This window comes from Pholcus phalangioides, unplaced genomic scaffold, assembly GCF_987345545.1.
Source record: "Pholcus phalangioides strain wild (caught in Gottingen) unplaced genomic scaffold, Ppha-v1.0 ptg000017l_1, whole genome shotgun sequence".
Taxonomy (NCBI): domain Eukaryota; kingdom Metazoa; phylum Arthropoda; class Arachnida; order Araneae; family Pholcidae; genus Pholcus; species Pholcus phalangioides.
In genome coordinates this window covers 3,708,638-3,734,084 of record NW_028301610.1, presented here as the reverse complement: position 1 = coordinate 3,734,084, position 25,447 = coordinate 3,708,638, and the positions used below count along the sequence as shown (strand labels likewise).

At 37.7% G+C, this 25,447-nt stretch overlaps 1 protein-coding gene across 1 annotated transcript in view; it reads left to right on the top strand.

Moving 5' to 3' along the window:
* LOC149072120 (protein O-mannosyl-transferase Tmtc3-like) overlaps nucleotides 1-25,447 on the top strand; it is a 138,878-nt gene that overhangs the window by 91,328 nt on the left and 22,103 nt on the right. Inside the window, exons 2-4 of the mRNA XM_089246176.1 lie at nucleotides 11,230-11,433; nucleotides 18,598-18,734; nucleotides 18,922-19,003. Coding sequence (XP_089102302.1) covers nucleotides 11,230-11,433; nucleotides 18,598-18,734; nucleotides 18,922-19,003 — 423 coding nt within the window. The remainder of the gene's footprint in view (nucleotides 1-11,229; nucleotides 11,434-18,597; nucleotides 18,735-18,921; nucleotides 19,004-25,447) is intronic.

The window sequence follows — 25,447 nt, the reverse complement described above, 5'->3', positions numbered from 1 at the left end:
AAGAAAAGTGTTTAACCAGTGTGTGCTACCAGCACTGACTTATGGAGCTGAAACAGGCACTCACAAGCAAGATGATACAAAGGCTACAGACAACACAAAGGAGAATGGAAAGATGTATGTTATTCATCACAAGGAGAGACAGAAAACGAATCACTTGGATAAGGAAGGAGACAAAAAAGTATGATATCATGGAAAGAATTAAACGTTTAAAATGGAAATGGGCTGGGCATATTGTAAGAAGACAGGACAAAAGATGGACCACGAGCATTCTGGATTGGATCCCCGTGATGTTAAACGTAAGAGAAGGCGTACCTACGCAAGATGGATCGACGAGATCAGAAAAGTGGCTGGAGTCAACTGACAGAGTAAAATGTAAAGTTTTTAGAGGAGACCTTCATCTAGCAGTGGATTGAAAATGATTGACGATAATGAGGATGATGATTAGGGTTTTCGGGTTAAATTAAAGGTTTAAAAGGAAATTACTGTTGCAACACATTAATACTGAAAATGAAATATGAAATATTTAAAAACAAATAAATGGGGATATTTGTTTAAAATGTACTTAATCTTCCATAGCTATAGCATAGCATTGCTTGGGGAAAGAGATGGGGGGGGGGGTTAGAGAAGGGGGGTTGGAGAAAGAAACGTGGAATGGAACCGGCTTTCAGTTCGTAATTCAGTTGAAATTCTGCAGCAGCTCCACTTTCATAATATAGAAAATATTTTACTTATTTCTATGTAACGATTTTTACTTATTTTTCATAAATTTCGATTTTTCCTATCCCGGTTAACAAGATAGTACCGGAAGATAAGAAGAAGAACTATAGACTGTGCTGTTTTTACTCAATTTCCCGGGATTTGAATATTTTTTAGCAGCGCCGTGTGAGAGAGAACGGGCAACTTTACTCGTTCAAGTTAACTCAACTCTCAAGTTGAGGGAACTCGAGTTCGATTTTAGTTTATCCGTGTGAGGAGAGCCTAAACTGTACTAGCAACACTTCCAACTACGAAATCCTAATACTGTTTTCGCGAAGTGGAAACTCGAGAGATGAATGAAGGAGATAAGATTTGAAAAAAGGGCATGGTGTAATACTTAATACTTAAAAACTTATCCTTTTTGTCATTTTCGTATAAACACCTGCAAGTGATTGAGAGCGGAAGTTTTATGGGTTATGCTGCTCAATTTCATGAAACCATTCCTTGGGAAAATTTGTCGTTCACAACTGACCCCCTGTTGTTTTAAGCCAGTGTTTTTCCCAAAGTGGGCACTATCATCCCCGGTGGGCGATGTAATGGTCCGGGGGGGGGGGGCGATAGGAGCTCGAGTAGAACATAGGATTCTATGGGTTCGTTTGAGTCGGGGGGGCGATGAGAGAAAAAAATTTCTGATGAAGGGGGCGATGGAACAAAAAGTTTTGGAAACCATGTTGTAGGCAATGCTATCCTAAAATAAAAGATCGATTGCGAAGGGGGGGGGGGGGTTGCTTTTTTTTTTTACTTTCAAGTGGGATGACCACTGACCACGATCGCCTTTCAATCTGAAGGTCTTTAAATCCCAAAAAAACTGTAATAAAGAAAAGGGGGGGGAAACCCCTTTATAAGTTGAAGCTACAAATCACGAACGTTTAGACGCAGTTTAAAACACAGTGTTCTCGAATGCTTATTCTCTGTGTTAGTGGGCATGAGCTACTTATATTTATCAGTAGTGATTAAGAGTGATGTATAAGCATGTGACCAGTGTAATTGGAATGAAGCCATCTTAGTGCTGCATAGGTAAGTTGTAATTCAAACTATACAAAAGGTAAGACATTCTTTTTTTTTGCCTTTGCTAACTGTGGAAAAATTAGAGAAAATATAAATTTCATGCTACGTAAATTTAATTTAATGTGCAATAAGAAAAATTGGAAATCGTATAAATTTTGTGGATTCTGGCCAAACTGCAATTAAATTCAGGACATGATGCCAGTGTCGCCACCAAGAGAGTCGAGTGTACAAGCACGAGTGCCAATTCACCCTTTAACGCAAAGATTTGTAAACATTCTATGTTTAACTCATTGCTGGATTAAAACGTTTGAAGGCCCTAAGCACTTGAATGGTTTTTGTGCCCCTTCCCATGAATAAAACTTTTTATATTATTTAATATCGAATCTATAAAGAAAAAAAAAGAACAATAAATGAAATTTTAAGGCAGAATTAAGATTTGAATATTTTCAAGAACAGACATAAAAAAAAGAGGAGGAGAGACTTTCAACTTGCAAATCATTGCTAATATCTGGGTCAGTTTTGTTTATTTTCGGGATATCTTTAGAAGAGAGAGAGAGAGAGAGAGTTTTTGGAATTTTTCTTTCACATTTTTACCAAAAAAGATAGACCTTAAATTTTTAGACTATATTTCCTTCAAAATATTTTAAAAACATTTAAAGATATTTTCTCTCATCGAGTGCTTGTTAGGATTTCACAAAGTGGCTTCAAATGCGACCAATGAATCTTGGCATGACCGATATTACATTATTTTTGGTGAACCATATAACCATTGGGTACCTGTTCTAGCTGCGTTTTCGAGTTGCAATCCGTTAGCATTTGTTTTTACTTCTACGGTAGATGGAACTGAAGCGTCTTCATACCTATATTCTAGATCGAACTACAGAAAGGTGGCTTTAGGCCGGGATCAGTCCAGGAAATCTGCTAGTTGACATTGAAGAATCGGGATTCGATCGCAGACTTGCACAATCAGAGGCGATCTTCCTAACCACTAGACTGCCAGGCTACAATTTTTGACGCATTTCATCTGTCTGGGAACATAGCAGCGAGTTTTCGGGGTTATTTTACTAGTGCGCCTTATAAGCCAGAGGCATCGAAACTGTCTCGCACGGGTAATAATAATTAACTATAACAGATAAAACCCCTGAAAAACCATGCAGTTGATCCGCTAATGACTCAGATTTGAGCATTTTTAAGTTCACGTTCTTATTCTGTAGAACTTGGCTGACTCTTAAATTTGTCATTTTTGTATTGATTTAGTATTTATCATATATTGGTTGGGGATGATAATGATTTTGTTTTATTAATACGTGGGTCTCACCCGGACACATCCCGAGGACCTCGTTACAAGTAGATCTGTTTACAATTTGCGAGAGTTTGTATGCAAATTGTTAGGCAGGAATTTTTTTAGCTGGTAGAGATGGCCTCTCAAAAAAATCAGTTTGCGAAAGAGCCACGATGCTGTTAAAATAGCTCTAGCTAACTTTATAGAAATTGCACGAAATCTCATTCCAAAACCTCAGCATTAGCGTGATTTCTAGTTTTCAATAATGTTAGTTTTTCTGTATTTGTCCTATCATTTGATTATCTTCAAGTATACAATCATTCGAAAATTTTAGGATTTTCTGCCGCATGCTTGATGCTGTAGAAAGTTGTGCATATAAAAAAAACTAGAATCTTTTTTATGGTGCCCCATTTTTTTTTAATGCCCTAAGCACGTGCTTTTCAGTGGCGTCGGAGCCGGGGGTGCTGTGGGTGCTCGAGCATCCACGGAAGTATGTAGAACGAGTCCGAGCACCCACAGAATTGATTCGAAAATCGAAATTTCCTACATGAATATCAAGACGGGCACCCACAGGTTCGAAACACTTCCGACGCCCCTGCTTATTTTGCTTAATGGTTAATCCGGCCGTAGTTTAACTGGAATGTCGTGAAAACGTCGTGTAATTGACGTTGTATGGCATATAAATGAAATGTTCAACTTTAAAAAGTATAAAGAGTAATCGATGCTGAAAATAACGTTGTATAAATGAAGGGAGTCGTGTAAACGGGATTTAACGCTAAATAAGTGATTTCGGGAATTCCCGAGAATTCTCGGGAAATACGATTTCCCGTTCCCGATGGCTTCAAAATGTAGCGAATTTGGAAACCCTAATGATGATCTCTCAAGACCTCTTAGTGAAATTGGGAGCCCTATATTATTGGAGAATTTTATTCATTCTGAGATCATCGTGTGTGTGTGTGTGTGTTACCTCAAGTACGATTTTCATTCCATCTGAAAATACTCTTTCATTAAACATTACAACGAGAGACGGGTAGCACAATTCCATTATGTACATAGGTTTTAACATGGGATACGCTCATTGGCGAAGATCACAATGACGTCATTTAAGATCGAGGGAAATTCTAACTCCGAACCTTTCTCGTGACGTACTAGCCGAAGAGCCGAACATTAACGAGTCGGAGCTATGGCTGTTACGTTTGGCAACTTATCGCCAAACACCAGGATTCATTAAAGATCACGATATAATATTACAAAGACATAAAATTTTACAGCAACATAATATAATTATCATAATAATCATATACAATATAATATCACAACTCAAAAAAACATGCTTCCGACTACTTTATTAATAAATGCCCCTGTAGCGCAAACGGCTTCGCCACCACACCGCTTCGCTCCTCCGGCCGTTACAGGGGCCCCTGCCCCCGGACTGAAATTATCAACTATGTTGTCACCACAACCGGAAATATGGCAAAACTTGAAAGTTGAAACAAGATATTCCAAAAACAGAACGCGGGTAAAACTATTAGAAAAAGAATTCGAGTGGGATTACATTGAAATTCGAACCCGCAACTTTCAATACACAAACCCCGTACTCTAATCATTACACCAACTGGCACACTCCGATTGCATCTAAAATTAGATATATGTACTATTAAACGTTGCCAGGCAGTATATTGGCGCCAACCAACAGTCGCCGGAAAAACGCGCCAATAAATATGTCGCGCATGCGCATTACATCGAGTTCCGAAGTCAAGATCGGGTGTGACGATTTAGTGACGTAATAGTGATCTTAGCCAATGAGGCGCATCCCATGTTAAAAATCCTATGTACGGTATGGAATTACGCAGACGGGTGGTAGGTGTGGCGTAGTGATGATGTTCGTGTTTTACGTCCCGCGATTCCTGGTACGAACAAAAAAAATCATTTTCGTTAGTTTTCTCTGTCACTTTTCTTCGGGCGAGGTTGATAGCAAAAGACTGGTTCCTTGTTTTCGGAGAACTTTGATGTTTTGAGAGACAGGATAGTGTAAGTTTTCAAAGACCGGTTGAAATCAGTCCAGTGGTAAGTCAATGGGAAGAATTTACTATGAAGCTGTCCTCTGTTTTGTATTGTTGGAAAAGGGCGTGTTTGTACATCGTGCCACCTATGGTTCACGGATAGCGTGCGTAACATTTATCGTGAAAAGAAAAAAAATTCAGAAAGTATAAAAGTGGACGAGGTGACCTGTTATTGTTTACTGATAAAAAAAATGTTGAAGGAGACGATAAGGAATAGTAAAAGTAAGTTGAATCTAGGTTGGCAGCTAACATTTCGCTCTAACCCAAAATCGTTTCTTAGATACGTCAATAATGAATATTAATTTCTGACATAATTGGCTTCCCTCTCGAGAGGAGTGTCGTCCGAGCAATGTAGGCATGTGTAGTGTATTCAATGACTTTTTCCCGTCAGTTTGTAACAGAAAAATTATATTCAAGTGGAAGATGTGGAGGGCCTAAATCTTCTAAAAAATGTATGCGCAGGCAAACAACCAAAATCAGATGATATCTATCCTTGAGTCCCCTCAGGAAATGTGCTAATGAATTGTTGGGGTCAGTCGCACCGATTTACAGGAGTAGTGCTGCTGAAGGTATCGTCCCAAAAGATTCAATGCTTGAAATGTGGTTCCGATATTTAAAAAAAGGGCAGTAGTGAAGCTGTGTCCAAATTCCGTCCAGTGAGTTTGACTCGCTCCCTCTCGAAACTTTATTATGAGAAAGCAATTGGTGAAGTGGATAGACGAGAATAATGTATTGTCAGATAATCAGCATGAGTTCTGGAAATGCCTAACTTTTTATCTTTTGCTCCCAACAAGGATGGTGTTGATGTCAACTTTCGCTTTTCTTTTCTCGTGTATTTCTTATTATTATTATGTCTCTCTCCCTCTCTCAGGGGAGAAATGTAAGAGTGTATGCAACAACCCTCCAGTGGGAGGTTGTCTTATGTAATCCCCCAGCGTTTTTCAGTCACGCATTATTGAATCACCCTTCTCACAGAATTAAAATTTGTTGAGTTTAAAAACACGGGTGTGTGTTTGAGTTCATGGTATTGACCAAGTTCAGAAAGGGGAAACCGTGTGTAACTAACGTCCTTTGCTTCTATGTTTCCGTGACCAAGGCTTTGGGTAAGGGCAAAAATGTTGATGTTGGTTGTCTTCATTTCCAGAAGGCATTCGATCGAGTCCAACATGGTAAACTCTTGAAGCGTTTACACGAGATTGGGATTGGGGGCAACTAGCTCAATTGGATAGAATCGTGGTTGAGAGATAGGTAAAAACGGGATATGGTGAACGGGGAATTCTCTTATTGGACAGGAAAATACAATAAGAATAATAAAATTAATTAGAAAAAAAAGAACGAAAAGTATACAAATTTATTCGGGGGGGGGGGTGAAATTAACAATAGAAAGCGGGACTGGGGGGAAGAAAATCAGTTGATCATTTTTGTCGCACCATGGTAATTTTCTGCACACGAGGGCTAATTAGACCGGGACCTACAATTTATTGCCGATTCCGAACGGCAGGCTTGTTTTTTATAGTCATCGAGAGATTGGTGCACGAACCCCTCGATGGGGGACCCCCTGCGGTAGCAATTTTTTGCTGCAGTCAAATCGCCGTTTTTTGTTGTACCCCTGTGTCAGGAAAGTTTTCTGATACGGGGATGAAAATAACAGATAGTGTATTCATAGCGTACTGAAACCATAAGTTGTATATTTTATGGGAATTGTGTAATATTTTATCATTTATAAATATATATATATATTGTTTCTAGTTATTGTAATTGTAATATAATTGGGTTGCTGTACTCGCTGGCGTAGGGTGCGGCCCTCTGAGGGTACCAGCTCTGAGGGGGTGACAAAAAAATGCCGGTCTTATATTAATGCGCTTTTTTGTTACAGAAAATCACATGTCAAAATAATTTACGTGGGCCTTTAAAATCGCTAATAGCAGAACATTGCGGGTGAACGATGTGCTGCTGTAATGAATTCGTATTATTGTTTAGTGCGTGGGGTGGAAGGGGTGTTCTGTCGCGTTTTTTTTTAACTGTGAACGCGTTTTTTTGCTCAAGTAAACAAACTGGTCCTGGTGATTCATCGTCTCATCCCTGCCACAAATATCATTCCCAAAAGTCGTTCGGCGCAACAAGTTGATATTTTTAACCCGATCACATCATTGTACTGTAGTGGTGGGTTGGTAAGATACGGAGTTAAAGATGGGTAGAGTTCAGGCTACAATGGTACAAACCCACCCACCTCCAGATAATTACACTTGGCCGCTGTGGTGGTCGAGTGGTTATAGTGACGGACTCGCGATGCGAGGATCCGGGTTCGAACCCCACAGTGGTGGTCAGCTGAAGTTGGTTTTCTGTGGTTCCCAACTTCAAGGCGTAAATGCGAGCCGATCTCCCCGTTAAAAAGTCTCGCCACAGAGAGCAACAGTCCTACAACGATAAATCATTCAATCATAACACTTCACTCATAGTTAGAAAAACTGGTTGCAGATGGCAGCACTACACATAACAAGCATTACAGAGAAACAAAAACTTCACGTCAGGTTTCACTACACGTACACGCACATTCCCGCATGTACCGATTCGTTGGGGGTTGCGTGTGTGGTGTAGCAATAGTAGGTAGGGCCCCCAAAAAATGCCTCGGGGATCCATGATGTTCTTAAGTCAGCCATCTCGTTGGGCAATTTGCCTGTTGTGGCGTTGTATTTGTATTTGTATAATAATACTCGTATAGTCGGTGCGGAAACGTTTTATACAGTGGGGGTGTGTGGGTATTGTCCGGTCTAGAACCGACCATAAACTAAACAAGTATGTCTATACTCGTTATAATATAGCACGTTAGTGGTCATTCAAGCATTATGTCAGCATCGATTGGGGGGGGAGGGGGTTTCCGATTTGCTTATAAGTGGGGGGGGGGGGTTTGGATTATGTTTACGTCATCAATCATCCTTCATTAAATAGTCTTAATGGCATCCTACTCGGTGCGTCAAAAACGAGAAAAAACCTTTCGCTAGTTTGTGGGCACCTGAACTAATTTTCTCCCTTTTGAGAAATCCCCTACAGAGCCACTTCAGTGATCTGTAAATGTTTCCCGAATCCAAGTTATCTGGAAATGAGTCCGGGCGCTCAAGTGCTGTGGAACCGATCACTCAAGTGATCCGTAATTATGCCACGGATCACTTAAGTAATCTGGGAATGGGCCGCGGGTAATTTGAGTGATGTAGAACCGCATTGGTGCTCTAAATCTGTGCCACATGTCACTCAAGGGATCTCTAAATGTGCAACGGATCGCTTAGGGTAGAGCGCGGTATACCGAACAGCGGGGAATTTAGAACACCGTTGTTCTCGGTCATTGTTTGGAACTAGAGGGGTCTGATTAGTGTTGAGCCTAGCGGCATCCACCGTGAACTCATTGAGCGGGCGATGTCTTTCTAGTTGTGTTATTGCGAGTGGTGTGTAAAAAAGTTTTTCGTAACTTTCGTTACAAAATTGGTGCTAATTTAGATAGGAGGTAAGTAAAATACGTTCGCGTTTAGAGTATTGAGCTTGGTATCATTTAGATTCCACGTTTCTTTAGCTATTTATTAAGTTGGAAGAAAGTTTGGTTGTTGTGTGCATTTTGTGGTTAGATTGAGAAATTGCCACGAGGTGTCGTTTGGAGCAATTCCGAACAGTGTGAGCTCTTACAAGAAAAAAGTTCTATGAAAACCTTCACTATAAAGTCAAATGTTTTGTGGTTTTTTAGTAGGTAATTAGACAGGGTATCTACCTATAGTAAATATTTTCATGAACTATAGCAAATAATTGAGTAATTAGAGATTTCCCCTTGAAATGTTCGGTATTTTCCCGCGATGTGGAACTGTAAGTGTTCTCTACAATATCAAACGTTATGTTCTGAAGAGATTTTCTTGCATAAAGAATCTTTTTAAATCACATAATATTTTTTCACGTTGCTTGGTTGTTTACGAACAATGAAGTGACTCACAAATTTTCCATCTAATCTCATTCGTAAAACAATTTATAGGAGTAGCTTAGAACCATCTATGAAAAAACGAAATACATGTTCTTTCATACAAACGTATAGAAGATATACGTACGTACTTACTACATAGTACAAATTCACTTTCAGCAATCGTAAATTTTCCATCAATCTCAAGATTCACCCAGTTTTCTTTCAAGATCGACAACGACAATATAGTGTAGTACCAATTCTATTGCTGTCATTAAGTCAACTAGACGATACATACAATGAAAAAGAACTATCCTACGACTTATGAATAAGTAATTGTTATTAATATTAATGGATGAGAAAAATGCATGCATACATAAAATATTAATGTCTGATTTTTTCTACCCGGACAAGTCGAACATACATGCATCTTTCCAGCACCATGTCCGGAACATTCCTTATCAAGATTTTTGTTTCTTTGCCTAACCGGGGACCCGGCCAATCAGCAAAGTGCCAAACCATTTACTAGAAAAGTTCCTTCCCCCCCCCCTATATTTTTTAAGCTCTTAAGTTACACTGAATAGAGTCCGTGGGATGTCATTAGGGAAAGCCAAATCCGTCTGGTGTATAGTGCAAAATACTGGGGGAAAAATGGGATAAAAATGTGTTTAGGAGAGAATAGAAGGTTGAAAAAAGAGATTTATATAGTAACAAAACTATCAGCATATTTTTCCTCCTGGACTCGAAATGATCTACTTTAGTTAAAAAAGGGAGAACTTTTAATGAGAGTACACAATAGGAGTAGATTCTGGCAAACTTGCCATGTAACGAGTTGTTCCCTCTTTCATACAAAGCACATCTGAACATTGCATTTATGTAGCAATATCCATTATTGTTTTTTTGTCACATTCTTCATTATACTGAGTATTATAAAGAAAAAACCATCCAGAGTGTCATTTGCTAAATGGAAAGGCTATTTTGAGGACTTGGTAATGCAGCCTGATTGATCAAAGCCCACACGACTTTAGTATGTTAAAGAACCGTGTGTTCGTTTTTTTCTCATTCTGGTATTGCGTGGTTATAATTGTACCGAATCACTCGGTTTTCACCATTTCTTTTTTACTTTTATATATATATTTCTTTAGGTGTTTGTGTGTGTAGCGTAGATCAGGGGGTGGTTGAATTTGCACGTGACTGTCTTAACGAAAAAAAAAAGTAATATCAAAATATTTTTTCTAGAGACTTTTGGCACGTCATTCATTTAATTTACTCTTTCTGGTAGTTGTTCAACAAGAATGTGCTTTCTATTATTATATTTTTTCCTCACGTGTTTAAAAATGATCTGGACTATTTGGACGAATTTGCCCCTTAATGTCTTCTAGACAGCTTTATCAACGCTAAAGCTTTATATGTGTGACCACTATGGAAAAAATAAAGATTGTTTAGTTGGGAATCTTCTGGAAATAAACTTTGCTGGGAGACTGATGACAGTATTTCATCTTTCAAGCAGATTAGTACACTATGGGTATCTCTTCCACTGTTTCAGAAAGAGAAATATTAATGTTCTCATCCCAATAAAGCCTTAAAATCCTGTTCGATAGTGATAGGCACTACTTCACCATACACCAACTCTGGCTATATCGCTATATTGCAATACTGCCATTAGTGAGATGGGTTGGAAGTGAAGGCGCTGTCTATCGGTGGTCGCCTCGAGTTCTTTAGGGAAAATATCTATATCCTCCCTTGGGTTCGAACCCGGGACCCTGACAACAACCTTCACGGTGGTAGACGAGCATCTTACCACCATGCCACTCGGGCACCAATCAGTGATAGGCACTGTCTCTAGTCCTTTTGGAGCATTACTTTGCATAACCGTCAACAATTGCTATTACATATTTTATTGCAAAGCATCATAAAACCTCTTACGTTGACAAGAAGTATTTAAAATACTTATGTAGTCTCTCCATAGTTTTTCTACTTTCTGAAACCGCATCCCGTCGTGTATATATTAAGTATAGCAAATGCCTTCAGGAATACGACATGTAGCTAAATTACGGCTAAGATTTCTCTGAACTATTTTGTCATTTGTTTATTATATATCAACTTCAAAAAAATTCTTTCCCTCGTGCAATAGAGAAGACTAATTCATTTTATTTTATTTATTTATTGTTTTATCTTTCCAGGATGAACAACACGTACAGGAAAGAGGAAGCAGTATTCATTACCTTCTCGTCGCTAGTGCGGCTTGTTTATGCTACCACAATGCCCTAGATTGTGGCTTCGTGTTTGATGATATGTCGGCAATCCGGGACAACAAAGATCTAAGACCAACAACGCCTCTGTCAAATTTGCTATGGAACGATTTTTGGGGTACACCTATTCATAAGGTACGAAGTAATTAGATCATATCCATGGCCAATTAATAATTTGGAATCGCTTTTGAAATTTCTAAATAATCTTCGTCTGCATGATCACGAATGAACCAAAATGACCAAAATGAGTTTAATGACCGAAGAGAGGCAAAATGTTAATGATCCCACTTGCATAGGTCTTGTTGAATATTTTTTCGTTTTAAAAGCAATTTCAATTTTCAGTCAAGTCTTAGAGTTAACTTAAACTCTTTAGATTCTTTATTAATCAGTTATAAATTTATACATCATTTATACAATTACATATTTCCTGTTGTGATCTATTCCATTAATATAGATGGCAGCATCTAATAGATCTATTTTGTGCTTGTTTATAATGTTCATCTTATTTAAGATTCCTGCCTGTGTTCTGTCTCTCCCTCTCTCGATTTCATTCGCAATCATGTAGCCAAAGTGTTAACATCTATTTCTTTCGCGTTTCTTACTTTATCAAGTGTGTATGTGTATTAAATGTAATCATTCAAAGAGTTCACTGCGTCTTCTATCGTCTTCCACTTGGACGTACATTTCAGTGAGTATGAAACTGGCGACAACTTATGAAAATGTTTACCAAACTAATGCTTGATGAGAGCTGTATGCCAGAGTTCGATACCTCAAATTCGGGAGTCTTTTGATTTATATATACAACAGTTGACTTTTTTCTTGGAAGCAAATAATGCGATAACCCTTCCTGAAAAGAAAAAGGCTGTTCTTCCAGCTGTGTGCGGAATAAAAACGCTAGGGACTTTGCAGTGCGTTGTGTCACCTCAACAAATTTCTGATATGAGTTTCGATAATATGCTCGAATACTGAAGAATAATTTCTGCCAAAAAATCCTCTGAAATGTATTGCAGATTTCAATTTCATAAGAGAGTATAGTTAAACAATTAGTCCGTAAATTTGTACGTTACCGAATTAAGAAAATTTGCTGAAAATTGTAATTTTCATGCTACTCTTGCTGAACGATTGCGCGATCAGTTGGTATGTGGATTACGAGATGAAGGAACTCAACAAACGTTACGCAGAGCCAAAATTGAATTTTGACGATGTTGTTGCCAAGTCCCTTGCAGCCGAAACTGCGTTCTCACAATCAAACCAAATTAATTCTCAAAATTCTCAGGTTTCTAATTCGGGAACTTCTGATTTCGTTGATTAAGTGAAGTGTAAAAAGAAATTTAATTCGAAACTAAAAAAATGTTTCAAAAGATGACGTTTATAATAACAGTTACGTATGTTATGGTTATGGTGGACGACATGATCGTTTCAATTGTCGTTTCAAATCAGCAACTTGCAGTCACTGTGGCAAGAAAGGGCATATATATATATATATATATATATATAACTGTATGTACGGCCAAGGGTATTGCGAAAAATAAAGCATACACACGAAATACACATGAAAATAAAACCGGAAATGAATATTCCAATTCTGTAATGTATGCCCATACTGAGTTGGCCTGTGACCTTGACGAGCGAAGGGAGGGTTCATTTTCCAAGGAGGGGAAACGGGGGTAAAAGGGAAGAAAAACTCACTAAAATAGTGCAAACGACGCGGACGGAACATACTAACCTGCTTCTTTTCCCTGCGACCTTTTTATCGAAAGAAGATAAACGGAAAAATGCAAATACACAAATATTTGGGTTTCTTATGGTTACAGTGAAAACTGTATTCAAAAATACAGTTTGGATTAGGTGCATTTGACCTATCGTGTATTTACTTCTGGATCCTCAATTTCCTCCCATTCGTCTCGAGGCAAGGAATGTTCCACTTGCAATAAAACCAAAAGTCAAGGTTGCTTTGAAAAAACTTCAGGAGAGAGGTGCAGGAGTTATTGAACCTATTTTAAACCCAAAGTGGTCAACTCCTGTTCCAGTTATTAAACAAGGTGACGTTAGATTATGTAGGGACTATAATATAAATCAGGTTAATCAGTTACTACCAAACCTGAAGCGTGGAGGATATTACGCCAAAGTGGTTTTAGCTCAAGCTTACTTACAGCTTCGTATAGACGAAACATCAGCTGAGGCAGGAAGATGTAAGTTCGAATATTGAGACCATATCTAGGAGAAAAATGAGTGCTGGAAAAATCATTAGCCAAGGAAGAAGAGTGATTTGGCATAAAATGAGAGAGAGAGAGAGAGAGAGGCCAAACTGTGTTTTGGTGGTTAGTTTATTTAAGTTTGTTGACGAATTCCAAAGAGTTCTTGATCGTAAAAGTGCTGTTGATGAAGAAAGTAAAAATGGATACAAGATGTCTGGCAAGTTTGTAAGAAGCAGTCCCAATGTTAGAGATATGCGTCTGTAAGGTATATCACACATAATTCTTGCTAATTCTTTTCGTAACTGGAACGACATATATCGTAGATCTTTGTCCGTTGCACTGCACACCTCTGAGAAGCAACGTCGTATTCATGTAAAAAAGCTCACCACTTGAAAAGAAGCATCTCCCAATTGTTCCTTCTGATCTGTTGCTAATCTTTCCATTGTTGATATCAAAGATGTCGCAGTTAATGCTCTAAAACTTTGTAACAGTTTTGCTATTCCTCGCAAACCTTCCCTCCCTAACTTGATCACACCCGTGGAAAGAGCTTTGAAATACAGTGCCTTGTCATCTATTCAGAAAAATTTCATAAGACAACTCATTGTCGAAAGTGTACATTTCAATTCCAAGCCATTTTTTCGCAATTCAGTAAATCAGCCAATAATGTGGTGGGGAATCTTTGCAGCAACCCCGATATCACTGTGACCAAGGCTGACAAAAGTGACAAAATTGTTGTTAAATACAAATACAAGCCCACAACAGGCAAAATGCGCAACGAGGTGGATGAGAAAAAGTTGCCTATAACAATTATGGATGTCATATATTTCTAAAATATAGCAACCCAATTAAAAATGCAATCATAAAAACTAAAGACTATGCATACATGTTAAAATATTATATAATGACCATAAAAAATATTTATGGTATTATAAGTATGAATATCATCTCGATTTACCCCAATATGTTTATCGTATTTATTTTTAAACCTGTCAGTTGTGTTAGAATTTACTACATCCGGGAGTAGGCTGTTCCATTTATTAACAACCCTAATAGAGAAAATTTTCCTGTGTCACCACAATCTAGAATTGTCCCTTACCAATCGATACAGGTCTCCCCTTGTCAAAGCAGTCAATTGACGGCATACTAATGAGTATGGTCAATCCTATCCATCTCGTTGAAAATTTTGAACACTTCGATCATATCCCCCGACACCTGCGTTCTTCCAATGTAAACATAGGCCGACGTGAAATACAGTTTTTGTCTTCGACGTTTCGTTCGCAACTTTCTTCCTGCTTGAGTAGCCTTTTGCCCGCGTTACGCAATTCATGAAAATGTTCGGCACTCGTGCGAACGAAACGTCGGAAGACAAAAACTGTATTTCACGTCGGCCAAAAAACCCGAAAACTCTTAAATTTAATTCTAATTTACACGATGGCCCGAAAGCCTTTTTTGTTTCATTAAACATATTCATGTCTATCTTCGTAATTCAAGCCCCGTGTGCCAATAAGAACACGCGTAGCTCTTCTCTGCACCCTCGTTAATCAATTCTATGTCCCTCTGTAGGTATGGTCTCCAAAACCTTGAAGCATACTCCGGTCCAGGATGAACTAAACGTTGGTAAAGTGAAAGGGGATGACTTTAAGAGAAGGCGAAGAGACATTTTTGAAAATGAAACCGCGAGCATTCTATTCGTTTGATTGACCACTGTTGTACAATTTTCAGAAAAACTGAGACTCCCGTCAATTAAAATTCCCAAATCGGTGACACTAGTTGCATCCGGGATAGTGACACCCTTAAACTCGTAAGAGAAACGTGGGTTGTTCGAACCAAAATTAGCGTCCTTGTACTTGTCACCACTGAACGTCATGCTCCATGCCCATGCAGCAATCCTGCTTACGTTGGTCCGGAGCAACTCCCTATCCCTTTGATTCCCGACTACTCCCATTAACTTCACGTCATCTGCGAATTTGGTAGTAATCCCATCGATACCCTGATCGAGTTTATTGATAAAAAGTGAAAAATGTATGAAGCCAAAGACACTTCCTTGAGGAACTGCACTTGTGACGCCTATCCAATCAGAGAGTTCGCCGTTCACCATAACCCGTTGTGACCTATCTCTTAACCACGATTCTATTCAATTCAGCTAGTTGCCCCCCAATCTCATGTAAACGCTTCAAGAGTTTAACAATGTTGGACCCGATTGTATGCTTTCTGGAAATCAAGGCAACCAATATCTACAATTTATCAAATAGGTATAGAAGTAGTATTTGGAGTATTTTATACATGGTATTTGGCGTAAAAAAGTTTCATCACTTTCTGTATGGTTATTCATTCATTCGCTGTAGTTACTCACTATCAACTTCTCTTGGGAAGTTTCAATAGAAGTAAGCTCTTAAAAGGGATTTTATCTTCGTGAAATGCTAAGGTGGAGTTTTCTTCTAAACGCATAAGATTTTTCATTAATTCATATGCCGGAAATACATTTGTAATGCAGATGCCCTAAGCAGATTACCGAATGCAAAAGCTTCCGAATCCATGGTCACATCTCTATCGGAAGTGGTATTCATAGAAGAATTAGAAAATCCACCACTTCATGCTCTGGATGTCTCAAAAATGACTATTAGAGATCCAATTCTTTTTAGAGTGATAAATTGGGTGTTAAAAGGTTGGCCTGTTGAAAAGATGAATAATTCGCCGTTCCGAACGTATTTCATAAAGATAAATAAACTATCAAAGCATAAGAATTGTTTATTATGGGGATTAGAGTAATAGAGACAGTGCCAGGTCGATCAAGAGTTTTAACTGAATGTCGCGTATCCAGGCGTTGAACCAGCACCTCCTTGAGATAGAAGGCTTTCGCACGGATTGCCAAGTTCATCTGTAACGTCATTAGGACTACGTAACAAGTTTGCCACATTTTTAACTACAGCATCCTATTTTGTTTCTTCTTATTTTGGTGTAGAATCTTCCTGGTTGGCTCACAAATACCGCATGTGCTTGGATGTGGGGTATAGAAATCGTCAATTCTGAGCCCGATCGTTTTTTTTCCGCACAACGATGAAACTGGCACGAGCGGATAATTTTTTTCCCTGAATGTTTTGGGGGGAAAATGGACTACTTGCTGACTTCACGAGCAGCGTGCAAAGGCCATCTATCTCTAGGAGGTGCTCGTTCGTATGGTGGCCGGGCATGGATACTGATATCGAAAATTATATAAGAAGATTTGTGAACTGTCAACGGACAAAGCAAGCACCTCCTATAATTCCAATATATCCGTGAGAAATAACAACAAAGACTTGGTCCCGAGTTCACATAGATTTCGCTACTCTTGCTTTCAAGTTCAAAACTTCCTGATTCTGATTGACTCCAAACAGACTGAAGTACGACGAATGATATCAACTGCTACCACCAAAACCATCGATGTGCTGCGCGAGATTTTCACTACTTATGGTTTGCCGGATGTTGTAGTTTCCAATAGTGGACCTCAGCTCAGTAATGGCCTTCGCTATTTCTCCTAGAAAGCAATGGTATTCGTCAAACACTGATTGCTCTTTACAGACCATGTACAAATGATCAAATGATCAAGCAGAGAGAACTGCCAGATTGGTGAAGGACTCTCTAAAGTGCATCGTTTCGGGTTATTGAGGAGAGCGTCTTTCCGATTTTCAACTTCGTCAACACAACACGCCATCTTCAGCAACAGGAGCCAGTCCAGCAGAGCTGCTGATGGGAATAAGACTGACGACCGTCTTGGAACTGTCTTCATCCAGACTTGTTGGGTGATAGAAAATGGAAACAGTTGCAAGATGCTGTTAAAGAGCAAAACAACGAAAAGTGAGATGATTCGATGCCATAGATGATACCTAGGAAATTATAGCCAGGGTGCATCCAGGGTCCATTCCGGCTACCATCGTGAAATCAACCGGACCAGTGTCATACAAATCTATCACCGATAACGGGGATGTTATGTTGTCCGACGTCATGCCAACCAAATGGCGAATCGTTATCGAGATCCTACAAGATTTCCGGATCGAGTTCAATTCCTGAAGATGTGTCAACAAAGATTAGTGCAGAACCTTCAAATTCCTTGACTGCGAACGAGCAGATATCAAACGATAACGGAACTGTGACAACAAAGACTTCGATGCCGAAACGAATAATCACTAGAAACAAATACATACAAAAGGAAAATAAAAAACAACAACTTCGTATCGTTACAAAAAAGTCTCGCGATGATGAGGAGAGAGGAAAGAAAACAGAGAGAGCTTGTTTGAATTTACTCCACAGGCGTTTGGACGCAATTTTACGTCCTCGATCGTAAAATGGTTAAGATTGCTGTCTGTTCCGCTTCTCTCGCTCTCTCGATTTCATTCCCAATCTGTATGTGTGTTAAAGATACAAGTAATTTCGTCTTCTATCGTCTTCCATTCGGATGTACATTTCAGTGAATACGAAATTTCCCAGGAGACATGACATATTATTGATATTTAATGTACTAAAAACTATTTAACAACGTATTAAGGAAGCAATTTTTAAGAAATTTTTTTTTAAATTTAATAATATGTAATTCTACGGTTTTTTACTAGAACTTCAATAAACGTCAGTTGTGAGTCAGGTGAAAAGTTTTTTTCTTCTATAGTATAAAAAATACACATTATGGGTCTTTGGCTGCAATTTCCTGTAACTTGGTACCTATTTCCTTCCTCGTGAAAATTCTTTCATCCTTCCGACTTTATTTCGTTCGATAATCCATCATATTCTTCACCGGAACACTGTGGGGACATGATCACCTCATCGTTTTTGTCAGCTTTTTGCTTTTATTATGGAATCCTAATTTTGGTTTTTGGTAAACTAATCCTTTATCTTCTTACAGCAATTTTCTCATTTTTTCGTGATTTTGTTACAACAAATTTTGGCTCATTCAAGAAAAAGAATTATGTTCCACATTTAGAAAATTTTAAATTTATCGGTTTGAAACGGAAATTACAAAAACAGTAGGAATCATTGATTTATTTGTTCTATTTCATTGATATTTACAAGTCAGTTATGGAGAAAGAGATACGTATGTGTACGGACATATTAATTTCTCCACTTTTCGCAGGAACAAAGTCATAAGTCATATAGACCACTTTGCGTATGGACGTATCGACTGAATTATATGCTGCATGAGTTGAGACCTTTTGGATATCATGTGACGAACGTTGGGTTGCATGTGCTAGTATGTATCCTATACTTAAGGTAAGTTGATTCTACATGCTTTTCATCTCAATTCAATAAACAAAAATACAGATTAATCATACCATATCATTCTGATATAAAATTTAAAAAGAAACCCGTTGTGTAAAATAAATGTATATACCAGAGTAATTAGTCTTAAACAATGTAATGCGTCATAACATATTGATAATTTTCATATCTTCAACAGAGTGTGTCAGATGCTTGTCCAAGCTAATACGGCATTTGTGGCAGCCTTGCTATTTGCTATTCATCCCATTCATACGGAAGCGGTAAGTTTTATACTATCAAGGTATTCACTGGAATAGTTCGACCTATTTTGAACACCATCAATAATAAAGAGAAATTCAACTGTAGTACAAGTATTGCACATTTTTGAATATGGTATTCGTACTGCAATTGTTGAAAACGATTTCTGGGGGGAAATATAGCTAGAAACCTCAGCTTGCTTACCATGCTCGATTCTTTGAGATTCTTTGTAAAATAAATAGGGAGAGACAATTTTTTATACTCTTAAAGCCATATTAGTACACTTGTCTGATTGTTGACCCAATACTAGCCTGTAGATACAAATACAAATACAATGCCACAACAGGCAAAATGCCCAATGAGGTGGCTGAGAAAAAGATGCCCATAAAAATATGGATGTCATGAATTTCAAAAATACAGCAACCCAATTAAAAATGCAATTAACAAAAATTATAAACAAATATATACACATGACAAAATATTATACAATGCCCATAAAGAATACTTATGGTTGTCTGATTCTAAGTATGGATAGCTTCTCGATTTACCCAAACATGTTTATCGTATTTCTTTTTGAACGTGTCAGTTGTGTTACAATTTACTACCTCCGGGGGTAAGCTATTCCATTTATTAACAACCCTATTGGAGAAAAATTCCCCGCGACACCATAACCTTGCATTATCCCTCAACAATCGATACTGGTGTCCCCTTGTAAAAGCAGTCGATTGGCGGTGTACTAAAAGTTCATGGTCCATCCCATTGAAAATTTTGAACACTTCGATCATATCTCCTCGACACCTGCGTTCATCCAATGTGAACATATTCAAACAATGAAGTCTCTCTTCATAACTCAAGCCCTGTGTGCCAATAATGACACGCGTAGCTCTTCTCTGCACCCCTTCAACGAAGTCTATGTCCCTCTGTAGGTATGGTCTCTAAAACCTTACAGCATACTCCAGTCCAGGATGAACTAACCCTCGAAAAAGCGGAAGAATGACTTTAGGAGAACGCGAAGAGACTTTTTTGAAAATGAGACCAAGCATTCTATTCGATTTTTTGACCACCGCTGAACAATGTTCAGAAAACCTAAGTCGCTCGTCAATCAGAATTCCCAAATCGGTGACCCTAGTTGCATTCGGGATAGTGACACCATTCACCTCGTAAGAGAACCGTGGGTTGTTCGAACCAAAATGAGCGACCATGCACTTATCAACGCTAAACGTTATGCTCCATTCATTTGCCCATGCTGCAATCCTGTTTAGACTGGTCTGGAGCGGCACCCTATCGCTTTGATTCCTGATTACCCCCATTAACTTCACATCATCTGCGAATTTGCTAGTTATCCCATCGATACCCTGATCGAGTCTATCGATAAAAAGTGAAAAAAGTATGGGGCCAAGGACACTTCCTTGAGGAACTCCACTTGTGACGTCTGTCCAACCAGAGAATTCCCCGTTCACCATAACTCGTTGCGACCTATCTCTTAACCACGATTCTATCCAATTCAGCAAGTTGCCCCCAATCCCAATCTCGTGTAAACGCTTCAAGAGTTTACCATGTTGGACCCGATCGAATGCCTTCTGGAAATCAAGGTAAACAACATCTACATTTTTGCTCTTACCCAAAGCCATAGTCACATGATCACAGAAGCAAAGGAGGTTAGTTACACATGACTTCCTCTTCCTGAACCCATGCTGATTATCCGACAATACATTATTCTCGTCTATCCACTTCACAAACTGCCTTTTGATGATAATTTACAAAATTTTCGAGAGGGAGCTCGTCAAACTCACTGGACGATAATTGGACACAGCTTCTCTACTACCCTTCTTAAATATCGGAACAACATTAGCAAGTTTCCAATCCCTTGGGACGATACCCTCAGCAACACTACTCCTGTATATCTGTGCGACTGGACCCAACAATTCATTCTCACATTCCCCGAGGACCCTGGGATAGATATCATCCGGTCCTGATGCTTTGCTTGCACATACATTTCTTAGAAGATTTAGTACCTCCACGTTTTCTACTTGAATATCGTTGAGGGTTTTATTACCCCATGCAACACCCGTATATCGAATATCATTATCTCCATTAAAAACCGACGCGAAAAAGTCATTGAAAGCATTACACATGCCAACATTGCTCTCTAACCTAGAGCCTCCTATCGAGAGTGGGCCAACTGTCCCCTTACATCCATTATTGACATATCGAAAAAGTGATTTTGGGTCAGAGCCAATGTTATCTGCCAACCTAGATTCAACTTCCGTTTTACTATCCCTTATCGCTTTCTTCAACAGTCTTGTTTTACCAGTAAACAATGATAGGTCACCTCGTCCGCTTTTATACTCTCTGAATGCTCTTTTCTTTTCAAGATAAAGGTTCCGTACGCTATCCGTGAACCATAGAGGGTACGATGTACAAACACGCTTTTTTCGAACAAAGGGTATCACGGCGTGCAAAACAGAGGACAGCTTCGTACTAAATTCTACCCATTGACTTATCACCCCTACTGATTCCAACCGGTCTTTGAAAACTTCCGCTAACCTTTCTCTCAAAACATCAAAGTTAGTTCTCCGAAAACAAGGAACCAGTCTTTTGTTATCAACCTTACACAAGGAAATGTTACAGTGAAATCTGAGTCTATGATGATCACTAGAAGAAAACTCTTCCCCCACCGAAACATGTTCAACTAGATCCTCAGAACTAGTAAGAACTAAATCCAAAATAGCAGTACCCGTAGTGGCTTCTGATAGATGCTGATAAAAAAAAAATTCGCGCACTATCTTAAGAAAGTCTCTTTCATACTGATCTCTAGATGAAAGGTTCTCCCAATCAATACCTGGATAATTGAAATCCCCTAGTATGAGAACCCTCTTACGCTTACACATGTACGAAATTTCATCATGCAATTTGGCGATGTGGTTTTGATCCCTATTCGGTGGATTGTAACAAACCCCAACAATAAGCTTATGACGTCTTTTGTTCTCAAGCTCAACCCATATAGTTTCAATATCACTTCTCTGCACGTTACACTTTCTAGCCTTCAAACAGGATTTCACGTATATCAACACTCCACCCCCTTTCCTATCAGATCTATTTCTCAAAAAAGTATCGAATCCCGAGATGTGTAAGAAAGATTCATCCCCATCGTTTGCCCAAGATTCTGTAACGGCTATAAGATCCAGGCCCTCCACAACTATCATAGTTTCCTGTAGTCTTCCTGTAGATATTCTACAGGAGGATTTTTGCAATCAAAAAATGGTCACATTTTTTTTATTTTGTTTTTTAAAAGCAATTTTTTTTAGTTTTTCTCCCAGTAAAGCTATTTTTGATCTTTTGAAGTTTAAAAAGAGAGAACTAGAAATTTTATTTTTATACAACTTTCAAAAATTATGTAAAAAAATGAAATGATCCTGATTAAATAATAACAACAAGTTACTTTTTCTTAAAATACAGGTGATGACATTGGCACACAAAAATAGATAAAAATTATGCAAACATCAATTAATTACGATTGAATTAAGGGGCGTCACGATCCTTGAAGTCAATCAAGAACGTGATGATAATACGAAAAATCAACCAGCCAAATAGTTTTAAATATGAAAATAATGCTTGTAATAAAGTTATCCCAGTTTACGGTATGTTTACAAATGATTAAGCGCTTCTTAGATTCTATTGTAGGCAGCAATGTTTGACAGATAATTAAAAACTTTATAATCGCACAGAAAAAGTGTGGAATTCCTCTTTTTGGATACATAAGTATCCGATACGTACTAGAGATTTCAGTGTGAACATTTCGCAAACAGGAACACCGCATTCAAGTTCCACCTACCTCCCTATACAATTTGAGGAAAAGTATTTATGATCCCAACAAATATCAAAACAAAAAGAAGCTATTAATTCGAAAAAAAATTGGCTGGCACTATGTTGTGTGTTTGATCTCGCGCACGCGCGAATCAGCATAATTTTTGCTTGGAGAAGAGAGAACATTAAATATTAATAGAGAGAGAGAGAGAGGGTGTTAGCTTTATATAATTAGCCAAGTTTTCCGCTTTGGTTTGGTTTGAAGAAATATTGTGTGTCGTGGATGTCAGATTCATCATGGATGTGAAAAAAGTTTTTAAATTTATATCACAAAACAAACAAGCTATCCCCCGTTTCAGTATTAACCAGATTCAAACATTTAACAAGACATTTTCACTTCATAATTCACATTCATTTCTGTATGCTGTCTACCAAAAATATTTTTTCCGATCTTTCCAAGAGAATTACTACATTTCTAAAGAATACGTAAGAATTTATTCCGATGAAAAAACCAGTGATAAAAGTCAAACGTGTTTTTCTCCATTCTTGTATAAATTATCCGTTTCTCCTAATAATAAGTTTGACACTTAAATCGGTAAACACTTGTTTTACTTTTTTTATTTTATTATATAATTTTTTTATATATGAAAATAAAATATCCAAATTTTTATCATTGTCGAGATGATGTTTCTTTTCAAAAAGAATTCGAAACCGATTGTATTAGAGAGAAATGCGTTCATGTATTCATTTTTGTTTAATTTTATTAACGTGTTATTCCGAAGTAGTTTTTTTATTCTCTTGGATGCGGTTGGTAAAAGCTGTTATCTTTACTTTACCTTACCTTCATTGTATTGTCGATTTTTTTAAAGAACATTTTCAAGTAAAAATAAAGAGAATTGTTCTCAAAGGAGCCGAAAAAAATGATGGGGGAAAAACAGCACAATGCAGAACATTCGTTTTTTTATTACTATTGAAAATCGCATTTGTATCAGCTTGAATGCTAAAAAAGAACAGTATTTTTTGAACAGTGAACAAGAAAATAAAAGGTAAAAACATCACATTCAATGAAAATATTTGCCAGCTTTTGTTTCTTATTTTCATCGATTTCTGTCTCATTTCTTTAGCGTTTTAATCTGCAAAGGAATTTTGGCAGAATTGATTTTCAATTTATATACTTTGCTGAATATTTTTAGAGTTTACAGTAATGTTTAACATATTTTTTTTAACTTTTTTTCCCTAAATATAACAATTGAAGCATTACATAGAAACATATTGTGTTTCTTCCCGATAATTTATGTGTTAGAGCTATATCAGCATATAAAAGTCTTTGTGATGATCATCAATATTAAGATACAAACAGTACTGCTACGTAGTAGAAAGCTTGGAGATGTATTGATCCTGTTGATGTCTGCACATTGGTTTTAAATTCCGGGGATTAAAATCTAGAGTCACACTGTAGCTCTCTGCACACGTATATCTTCGATAGCCGATGTTTAGATTCTGATTAACACAAGTACGGCATCAGCAGAAAATGCCGATTTCATGTGTGTTTTATTTTTCGTTTCATACTTTGGAAATTATAACGAATTTGTTCGACAATCAAGCAACGGAAAATAAAAATTGTCCAGTACGTATCCTTAATGTACACCATTGCGTTAAAATGTATTAAATATGTTTTCACATGACGAACACTATACGGACTGTCCCAAATTTTTTGCACAACGCATATCTCTGCAGTTGTTGACTTTAGAGAAACATACTTTTAATTACAAACAATTTTCAAATGGCGTGTGGTTACACAAAATGTCTTAAATTTTCCAAGAGGTATAAAAAAAAAAATTAAAAAAATAACTTTTGATGTAGACCCTGTGCTAAAACTTTCAATCAGTGAAATGTAAATGCGATTCTGAGAAATCACTCACAAAAAATTTCATATTTTTAAATGCAATATTAATGGAGATATGAAGCTTTCAGCATTTATCCGGTGATTTACAAATGGCGAAAGATAAAGACAATTCAAAGTTGTAAAAATTCTGTGATTGTCACAATAAGTGTAAAAAAATGACATTGCTATTTATTTTGAATTTAAAAAATGGTGAAGCTTTAGGAATTTAGGAAAGAAAGAAAAAAAAAATTTCAACTGTCCTTGCGGGGAATCGAGAGAGAACCCACGTCCTCTCACTTACCGAATGCTCTAAGGGAAGATTAAAATTCGTTGTCTTTGTAGTCTAGTGGCCTAGGGCGCTCACCCCGGCAATTGAGAGGACGTGGGTTTGATTCCCAGCAAGGGCAATTGAATTTTCTTTCTTTCCTAAATTCATCTTCGCATCAAGCAGCTTTTAAAATTACTTCGTAAGCTTGATATTAGTTCGTCTAATCCTAGAACATTTCATTCCATAACGAAACATTTCTTCTCACGTTTTTTTTAAAAAATACATCAATTTTTTTCCTTCCCAGTATCTTAATATTTTCTTACGTTATAAAATATGTCATAGTTACCGACGGAATGCAAAGGGAAAAAAGTGGGGTTAATAAATACTTGAATGAATAATGCTTTTTATTCGAATTAATTTAAATTTCGCTGGATACGTAATTTTGAAATGTATGAAATCATATTCCTTGGAAAACATAATTTCTCAAAACCTGGCAAAAAAGAGTAG